At 39.1% G+C, this 10,647-nt stretch overlaps 1 protein-coding gene across 2 annotated transcripts; it reads right to left on the minus strand.

Annotated features, from left to right (window-relative positions):
* Nucleotides 1-6,936: 6,936 nt before the first annotated feature.
* On the minus strand, nucleotides 6,937-10,273 carry LOC146643876 (uncharacterized). 2 transcript variants are annotated; one of them, XM_085396981.1, is made up of 4 exons: nucleotides 10,115-10,273; nucleotides 8,802-8,958; nucleotides 8,564-8,640; nucleotides 6,937-8,091 (listed from the first exon to the last, which is right to left on the minus strand). In XM_085396981.1, the coding sequence occupies exons 1-4, from the start codon at nucleotides 10,145-10,147 to the stop codon at nucleotides 7,795-7,797; spliced, it is 564 nt and encodes a 187-aa protein (XP_085253107.1). In that variant the 5' UTR covers nucleotides 10,148-10,273; the 3' UTR covers nucleotides 6,937-7,794. The 2 variants fall into 2 exon arrangements, with proteins under 2 accessions (XP_085253107.1, XP_085253106.1); XM_085396980.1 differs by lacking the exon at nucleotides 10,115-10,273 and having other exon boundaries at nucleotides 8,802-9,247.
* Nucleotides 10,274-10,647: the final 374 nt, after the last annotated feature.

The following is a 10,647-nucleotide window of genomic DNA, read 5'->3' on the forward strand; positions in this document are numbered from 1 at the left end:
AAAGCCTGATCATAATTAGCTGAATGATGAGTCTCCGCCATGCACCACACAGCAGGCCTGTGGCTGCCTCTCTGCAGCACCCCTCTCTCTCTTTCTCACTCTTCGTTCCATTTTCTCTACTTCTTCCTCTTCTTCTATTTCTGGAAATTTTCTTTCTATTCATTATCTTTCACATGCGCCGCACGCTGCTTATCATCCATCTTCTGCTCCCTCCGTCCGATTCTGACTCCCCCTCTCTCACTTTGCCTTTATCATTCTTTCACTTCATTTAACTCAAAGGAATTAAATGAAGACATTCACTCTGTTTTTCTCTCTTTTCCACTCTCTGCTACTCTGGCACAATCACTTTTTAAAAAAATTTTTTATCTCCCGTTCCCTCTTTAGTTGTGAAAAGTGGGAATGGCACACAACTGAATTCAAGTGGTTTCAGATTAAAACAAGTATCAGTCACCATATAATATTGGCTAACAATATGTGCTGCACGTAATAAAGAGAGTAGTATGAAGAGGCATGTGTAAGTAATGTTAATGTCGAGAATTTGTAAAATCGAATCTCTAAGTTACATTTTATGTCATTTTATTTTACCCAGTAATATTTTAGATATTCATTTTGGTTATATTTTATAATAACTATATGCTTTCAGGCATTACTGAGGTATTAGGGAATACGTCATACATCATTTATAAAGCACTGCGCCTACATTAGTATACATTAGTATTTGACTTATAAACAGAGTTGTAAATGCTTTGTTCTCAATTAATAAGTTTTCATACTTAATAAATGAGACTTTAACCATTTCTGAATAAAGTATTACATCATTATTTAGGAGCTGCTAATGGTTCAACTAGGTAAATTCTCTCTAAAATATATAGATGCACATTTATATGTAGTATAATGACTTATGCACATTAGGTATGCACTAATTATCAGTTGTGTATTTTTGTAGTGATTACTGTTGGTTTTATAAATACTTGCTCCATCCATCCATTTTTTTCTGAGAATCCAGTTCAGGGTTGCAGGGCATGGGATGGCAGAAAACTCACAATCACATCCACATCTGTGGGTGATTTAGAATCACCAGTTAAACTAACCCCACTAACTGCATGTCTTTGGACTGTGGGAGGAAGCTGGAGTACCAGGAGGGAACTCAGGACTTGTTGTTAATTATTGTGACCACATCTAAAATGTGGCCAAGTTGTGGCGTATGAAGCAATTATAATTGAAACTGGAAGCACCTCAAGACTCAAAAATTAAAGTCTCCTCTATCCTTACAGCAGAAAAGGGAAACACACAAAGAACAACGTGACACAAACATACAAATATTTATTGCAAGACGCAAACACAACCTATGTGAGGTTTACAGAATACAGGAATGTAAGTAGGACCAGAGTCTCGAGGCATTGATGAGAGAAAGAGACTCAGTGATAACGCAATTTTAATATTCTGATATTTCGCTGAAATATCGAAATCAATTAAAATAACATCAATAAGATTATCACAAAACAATAGCTATTATTTCACAGGGATTCACAAACAGTTGTTAACACCATAAAAGGCATTTGCATGTCTTTAGTTCATTCTTTAAGTTCAACTTTTCTCTGCTGTGTTTAAAAGTGCTCAAGTATTAAAGGAATGACTTGCAAAGCTTTTTAACCCTTTAAGACCTAGAACCAAGTCCGTCAGAGCTTATATTATATTTTTACATGCTGTAGTGCCATTTTTGGGAGCATTTCAAGTTGCTATACATCAATACAACCATTATAGCCCAAATTTTAATAATATGTATGCATTAAGTGCATAGTAATTACATAAATTGCAAAAAAGTGCAATAACCTACAAAAAAATAGAAAATCGTTTTTGTTTTTTTAACATATATTTCTAGTTAGAGAAATTTAAAAGGCTTATCCCTCAAAACTGTAAGTACAAAAAGTTGCACAAAATAGTTTCCCACCACAGGAAATTTATTTTGAGTGTCTTCATAGTTTTATTTTTGAAATACAGTAATTTTTATATACTGCAGAAAAAATGAAAAACAATCGTACAATGCAAATCTGCAAAGAAAACAGCATTTGCATCAAAATAAACTATTTCCAGCAGTGCAATATGACTTCTAAGCATCCCAGAAATGACACAGAAAGTCATAAAGTAAAACATAATTTTTAAAAACACCAGTATAGGCTTATAAGGCCTTGATGGTAAAAAAAAAAAAAAAAAAAAAAAAAAACTACATTTCCGCGAAAATTATGTCACTTCCGGTTTCGGGCAGGTCATGGCGGACATGCGATAGTTCGCGCTGATGTCTATTCCAACATAGGAAGTGTTACGAACAGCTGATCGGATCGGCAAAGCGTGTTTCTGGAATATTATTTTTTTTGTTGCTGCAAGTGCTTTTTATGCAGTTTTTGCAAAGCTATATGTGGAAGGAAACCGTGACCGAGGACAAGCTGATGGCATAAGATGTAAGTACAACTCCTCCGGTTTCGTATGCAAAAACAATAATTGCGCTAGTTTACGTGGTTACAGTGCTAACTAAAATAGTTCGTTTTTAAAGGGTTAATAGTGCTCCTCCAGCATAATGAAAACTCAGAGCTGCTCTTCGTGGTGATCAGGTTCAGGGTGCGCTCCTTCGTCATGGAGAATCCCAAAACAAGCAGCACTGCCATGGCATCTGAAAAACTTCTGCCTATATTAAACTCGAGTCTTTCAGACTGCTTGATAGTGTTCTTCATTTTCTATATTTTAATTTTCAGCATTTTAATACACATTCTTTTTCAACCACAGGAAAAGAAACCCCCTATCATGTCATGTGAAAACATAAAACAGCAAGTGAGACTTACCCCCACAACTTAAGATAAAGACACGTTCAAACTGCTTCTCCAAACTTTCAAAGATTTTATCAGTTCACTCAGTCTGGCAATAATTCCCAATATTGTAATATGACTGTTCCTGGCATGTATGATCCGAGGGATGTGGTTCTTCTGCTCACCTCCTCAGTGACTGTCACCATGTTTGTTGACTGTATCATGACTTACGGGTCAGCTGGGTTTCATTATGCTCAGGATTATCAATGACATCTGTTCTAAGTCACACAGCTCTGCCCTTCCTTCATGACAGAAAGCACTGAAAAGCAATATGTCTGTTAGCAAACAGATGAAAGCGGATACTGTAAATAATCAGGGTTGCCTTTGGATCAAGTAGAAATCGCTGCATCTGGTGAGCATCTGTGCAAGGTGTTGACGTTTGACAGAACACCCCGCTAAGTCTTTATTAGGACGTAGTTTAAACTGTTCACATTTAGTCGGGAAACTTGTGTGTCAGCATGTGCGATCTTGATTAAACATAAGCATTAGTAAGCACTGAGTAAGGAGGATTTTATGAACGCACTCTAACTCTGTGATTTTATGTGTATATATGTGTGTGTGGGTCTGCTGATGGACCACCAGAACAGTATCCTGTGAGGTGGCTCCTGGGCAGCTCAGTCATCCAGTGTGCCACCGCAACTCTCATACAAACAGATACACTTCCACTCTCCCTCCTCCTCTCATTTCCTCTCACTCTCTCTCTCTCTTCACACCACAACAGGCCAGGCAGATGGCAGCCCCTCAGCCCACCGTGCCAGGAAAAGCATGTGAATTAAAGGTTATACCCAGCAGGTCTGAAGAGCTGCCAGCATCATCGCGGTGCGGCAGAGGGGGGGGCTCCAGCCCACCTGCCTTCCAGGCTCTGGGACATCTGGCTGGGGTTTTGTGGAATGATGAGCGTGCTGCCGCCAACCCCTGCTACTGCCACCACGGCCGGCACCGTGCCGAATGGAGAAGCCGGCGTCTGTTCAGTTTTTCTGCTCTCAAATGAAACAAATGAGCGGGTGTTCGTCTGTCTGGTGGACTGCGCGGCTTTGCTCGTGTGCATTTGTGTGCTATTTCGAAGCAAGAGGACTGGGTAGTGGTGATGCCTTGTATTTGAATGTGGTGGTTGGTGTGAGCCACACTTGCTGTACGCAAAGTAAAAGTTAAGTCTCAAAATGTTGCTATGTAGTTTTATTTAAAATTTCAATAATTTCTCATTTTTTTTAAAAACTTCCTGTATTAGTTTTCTGGACAAAAGTTTCCATTTTTAATGTGCATAACCTTGCCAATCCATGCTTCACAAATTTTGGCTGAGACATAAGTTCATAAAGCCGTTGCCAGGTCAGGCAGTCTGTAGACGTTGACCGAAACAGACATGTCACTGTTGAAGGCTTAACAATACAGCCTGTCTCAAATCTGTCCCTAATTCCTTCCCAATATGTTTCCCCTTGTTTGCTTTAGCTGGGAGCGGAGTGAAACACTAGGACCTCGAGTAGCTTCACAGATGTTGCGGAGTATTTCTAGACGTCCCAGCGTACAGAAGCTTTATCAGCCAGTGAGACACATTACATTCACCTCAGGGAGTCTCTGACAATGATGATTAGAGGTAGTTTGATTGGAATAGGCTTTAATTTTTGAGGTTACAGAACATTCTCCTTAGTTTTTCTTTTTTTAATAAAGTCAGTGTTAATTGGACCAGCTGTTCTCTGCAAATTGGTTTACAATGAAAATAGTTGTGCAATACAGTTTTATCCCTTTTTTAAAGTATTTACAACAATTCTCATTTCAGCGACACAGCCACCCTATACGGTATGGTAAAGAAACCATGATATTATAGCTAGAAACTCCGTGATCCAACAATCCCCTGAGACTAAGCATTTGGCAATAGTAAGGAGAGAAAAAACACAGTCTCCCTTTTAACAGGAAGAAACCTCAAGCCAAATCAGGCTCTGAGAGGGTGGCTGTTTGCCACGACCGGTTGGAGCTGTGGTTTGCTTTCACAGCTTTGACAAACTGTTTCTTACTAAGCGTCGGGTCCTTAATGGGATAGTTAAATTCCAAGTTGTTCCAGCTTGTATTCACAACTTGCATTCACAGTGTTAGCCGTTACTCTTATCTGTAATGATAATGTTTTACTAATCAAAATCTTTGCAGAGACCTAGAAACATCTGCACGAACAGACTTGAACAAGAAAAACACAAGCAGTGAGAAAATGAGTTTGAAACCTTTTTTTTTAAAAGGCAGATAAGAAAAATAAACTACCAAAGTTTACCCACATTTCTAACCAAACTTGGAAATACTTTTAACAGTTTTCCTGGTTCCTGCGTGCCTATTCACTAGAAGCAAAAAAGTTACAAAACAGGGCCTAGCATTTCTGGCTACGCAGTTGAATTGAATTGTTCAGACACTCGTTCTTTCAGTTATAACAATAAATTCTTTATTTTTGGTGCTTCTGTGACTGTTCATTTTACCATAGCCAAAAACTACACAAATGTAATCACAGCACACAATAAACCTATATTATCCCTTAAATAATCTAAATCGGTGAGCATCACATCAGAATCGCTTAGTCTGATATTCCTCTGTGAGTTGCGGTGATGTTTTTGGTTCCTGGAAGCAACGCACGCGACTTTTGTGTGACCTCTCCACTCCAGAGGTCAAAACCATCAGCGGTGTCAGAGGAAAACCAGACACCCAGCGAAGGTGTTAATGACTCCCTTAGCCGCAAACTCAGCACAGTGTGTGCATGCTGGGTGTCTGCACTGACTCCTGAGGACAACCCTCAACAGAGAGGGTTTCTTATGAGGTGGCAGTGTGTGTGTGTGTGTGTGTTTTCCTCGGTGTTAATGTGTTAACGCGCTTATCTGATTTAATAAACACTTGCACCGCCACAGCCCCGCTCGTTTTCATGCTAAAACTTTTTTCTGACACACATGTACACACACACACACAACTCTGAGCAGTGCGTAGTGCAACTCCTAATGTCTGGGCCTCTAGGCACAGCACCGGACTCCCTTCCTCCCTGCCAGCTGCCAGCGCATGACCCCCTGATACATCCTCCTCCACATGGCCCACACAGCTGGTGCAGAGCCTACACAATGTAGGCTGCTCCCTTGCTTTCCCACATACACACAAGCATGCGCGTGGGCAGAAACAAACACATATGTTGGTATACTCAGATAGACACAAACAGACTTTCAAACACACAAAAATGCACTCACAGATTGAAAGAAACAACATTTAAACATGAATTTTTCTCAACCCAAAATCCACTAGCTTTCTCTCCCACACACACACACACACACACACTCTTTTTACGATTTACCAGGCACATCTTAAACCACTTACTGTCTCCCTCTCTATTTTGCGTTTGCCAAATAAAGGTGTAGAGGGTAAAGAGCGGTGCGCTGGACGCCACGCTATTGTTCCATCGGCTCTGTTTAAATACTCACACAACTCTCCTGTGTATGTCCCCCTGTCTTCTACTCAGTTCTGTCTGTCGTGTTATAAGGTGTAGGGTTTTCCATGAGAGAATGACAAATAGTTGGCCACGAAGTTGATGGGAAAAACATTGGAGGGTGATTTGAGGCAGATGATTGATTTTAAAGAAAAGCTGGGTTTTGGAAAGTGCTTTGAGTGTATTATGCTGTCAGTGGCTTTTTGAGGTTTGTTCATCACTACTGCAGAATTCAAGTAGAGTGACAACATAAAGGAGAACAAAAAGATGTGGGAAAATTGAACAATATACGCTATATGGACAAAACACATTCTGCCTACACTCTCAGAAATAGGGGTACCAAAGTGTACCAAAAAGGGTACAAATGCTTGTCGCTGGGGGTGTTCCTTTTTGAAGGACATTTCTGTACCCTTTAGGCTTGGTACATTTTTGTACCTTATGAAATTGTACCATCTGAAGTACAATCATGTACTTTCCTAAGACATAAATGTACCTTGAAACTATAGTACAGAAATGTTCCCTTGAAAAGGGTACAATAGGGTACCTATGAGGGTACCCCCCCAGCGACAACCTATTTCGTACCTAAAGAGACAAAATGTACCCCCAATAGTCCAAAATATTTGGTTATTTAACCATTTATTTTCGATAATACAATCACATCAAAGCATTTAAACAACCACAGAAATACATCCTTGATTACATTCGTATATTGCCATAGGACATGTCAAGAAAAATACATTTATTTAAAAAAAAAAAAAAAGAAAAAGAAAAAGTAAACAATCACATAAAGACATTAAACACCTGAACACAATGGAAAATGTGCTTGCAATCACGTCACACAGAATACCTCAAGGACACAAACAGCCTATCATCAACTAAATACGTGTCTAGAGCTTGAAAGTCTAATTCATTTCCTGGATTGAACAGGATCCAGTCATTGTCAACTGCCACTTGGTAAGCATGGAAATGACATTCATAAGTGCAAGGAAGTAACAGTTTCCCCACACAATACCCAACAAGTATCAACATTCAAAATATACTTGATTTTAAGGAATATAGGTATGGCTTTAGTGTGTACATGGCCAACTACAAAAACATCCTCAAGTTCATATTTGACACTGCTGACAGATATAGCAGACACACGCTGAAGCACTTTATCCTGAAAATGCACATCTGTAAAACTTTTGTTCATTTCCAGAGCATTCTGTAAGTCACCTGGCAGAGATGAAAATGGCACACTGACACTTGTGCTGAGTGAATGTTCAAAGTCAACAAGCAACTTATCTGAAGAAAACTCCCAGCACTGTTTCATTTGATGACGATTGTTAAGAGTTGCAGTGATGTTTACAAAGTTTTTGCATTTACTCGCTAGATTTTTGAAATATTGATGCTTGCTTTCATATCCCATACACCACAAAGGGCGAAGAGGACCATACATCAAAATCAGCCTTGGGTAGTGAATAAGGTAGTGACACTTGGGTGGGGGCATATTTAATAGAGTTGGTTAAGTACCCTGGTGACACTTACTGGCAGGGGTTTGTCTCCCTGGTCTCCTATGTTGACAATGCAGTTCTGAAGAAAGACAAGTGTTTTCTTGAAGTATGCAGGGTAGGTCATGTTGAACACGAAGAAGGTGGAGAATGCTGAGATGTAGGCCTCATCCAGCGAGCGGCACGAGCAAACATCCACTCCTTCAACTGTTACAACACAGCGACACTGTCTTAAGAGGGCAGTTGTCCAACTCTTATCCTTCATTCGAATGGTTGGGTATGGACTCGTGGGAGTATTCTGCAGAAGAGGAAGAAAAACATTAGTATACAGTATGTTTAAGCAATATGTGCCAAGTGGATTTTCAACAGATTCCTCAAATTACCTTCTTTATTTGCTGCAAAACAAAACTGTCTATTCTGATAACCTGTAAACATGGCCCCTACTCCAAACAAAAAGCTTCTTGACCAATGACTGTTGTGGTAGTGTTTGATAAGCTGCTAAAGTTTGACATAATATTCAAGGGCAAAAGCAATCACCCCTGACAGTGACAGTACCTGTGAAGAAGAATTTCCCTAAGGGGACAATAAAGGTCTATCTATCTATATAAACACCAGACAAAACCCAAGAGCACAGCAGCACTGTGGATTAACAGCAGTGTTTCCCCTACATTAGCTTAGCTGTGATGCTGAACCGCAGCTGAATTCAGCTCCATGCCAACAAAACACCGAGAATGAAACTTGTGGCCAAAGGCTATGCATCATGCATTTACCTCTCCAAGGATGATGAAATCTTCTATCTTCTCCTTGAAGATGGATGGCAAGAGAAGTGCCCCCTTGAAGTCAATTCCTAGGTCATACAGATGCAAATGCACTTCATTAGATTTTGATAGCATGCAAATTCCCATTAACATGCTCTTCACATGACACTATGGTACATCAATTATCTTTGGAAGAGAGAGCAAATGAATTGTCACAAAATTTACTATTTGTATGAGGTCAAATTAGCACCTGTAATGTCTTCAGCCAGTGCATTCTCTCTTGCCTCCATGTAGACCTTCTTCAGTGGCAAATCCTTGGTCATTTGAAGAACAGCAGTGAAGTTTTTGCTAAAGCGGCGACAGATGTTGTCTTGGCAGGGATGCATTAAATCAACCTCATCACACAACTGGAAATGAAAAGAGCAGAATAGACAAAAGAATGACATTTTACATTGAGGATTTAAACTTTTGACATGTTTAAAGACACAGACTGGAGATAAATGTAAAGTGCTTTAACCCTTGAACAAAAAATTCTAAAGCTAATAAACAGATTGATTAATCAGTTAGTACAGAAAATAATAATAATCAGATTTAGAGACAAAAAAAATCATTAGCTGTTTCCCCAATCATCTTAACAATTCTTGGGTTGCAGACAGTGTCCCTGCACAGAGCTTACAGCTCTCATATTCGAAAATCCCAAATCCCACTAAGTAGGTGAAATGGTACAAATGTGTACTTTATTTATTTATTAACCTTTATTTAACCAGGAAGATCCCATTGAGATTAAAAACCTCTTTTTCAAGGGAGACCTGGCCAAGATAGGCAGCAGCAGATGTCTCACAGTTACAGAAATTACTCAAACACAGGCAGCAACAACACACATGCAACAATAAGTGAAAGAATACAAATAAAATAAAAATAAAATTCAATAAAATTCAAATAAAATAAAAAGTCAGTTAAAATGACAATCAATCTAATTGAAACAGTTGCATGTTATGGACTTGGCCTCAAGGATTCGTAGTTTAGATTTAAAATCACTTAATGAAATTAATTCAGTCATTTTCCATTCCTTCTGCAGTTTGTTCCAGGCCGAGGGTGCTAAATGGACAAAAGCTCTTTTACCAAGTTCAGTTCGGGCAAATGGAACAGAAAGCAACAAGTAACCATGCGGACGAAGAGAATACCGACCAGCATGTTTCCACCATTGTTTAAAATCCCTTTGAGCGGGAAACAAGTTAGATGCGATAAATTTTGCTTAGAAAACATTTTTGTTAATAGCTATATTTACATACTAGCATGTTTTGAGAAATTATTGATTTTTTTACATTGTTGTACACGGTTACTGACTATTTATTGATAAAACACTGGAATACGGCGGGCAGACAGACGTTGAACATTCCACCAACAGTCTAAATAGTCCACATTTGTACCTTTCTTTGTTTAAAACTTAGCTAACTGCTAGCATTCACCCATGTTAAAGCTAGCTCTTCGGACTTTTGCTAACTCTACTGTAAAATTACACGTTGTAATTTTTATAAAAACACAAAATCACACCCGACTTACCTCTAAACCTTTGCGCCTCGTCGTCTGACACATCAACGCCTTCTTCCATCAACTTTTTAAGGAGCTCCTCCATCGATAACCCCCTGAGAGTCATTTTCTGTGCCAACGCTAGTCAGCGCGGAGGCGGAGCACTCATCGCTGCTGGCTTTTCAGCCTTTGGGATTAATGCGCGTTGCGAACTTGATACATGGAAATACAACATTGTGGTATTAATGCGCAGTTGTTTAGAAACAGTTATGCTGTCTTGGCGAACTATATTTGTAACTTACAAAATGTAGTCACCGTAACATAAAAATCTGCTTGACATTTTAACTTCCAAAGAACCTCGGTTTAACTTGATGTTGCAAATTCCATAAAAACCTCACAATTAATGAACAATTCTAGGATGTAGTAAAAGCAAAAAAGTAAATGGCCAAACATAACAGTAAAATGATTTCACGTTTTTGAAAGATTTAAAACATTAAAAAATTATAACTGGAACTTAATAAAATGGAAATGGACCAGTTTTTTTTAACATCATTTGGTTGTGCCTG

The sequence above is a fragment of the Rhamphochromis longiceps genome, linkage group LG22 (genome assembly GCF_057381845.1).
Source record: "Rhamphochromis longiceps isolate RC_006_pf linkage group LG22, R_longiceps_female_GT1.1, whole genome shotgun sequence".
In the NCBI taxonomy this organism is placed as follows: Eukaryota; Metazoa; Chordata; class Actinopteri; order Cichliformes; family Cichlidae; genus Rhamphochromis; species Rhamphochromis longiceps.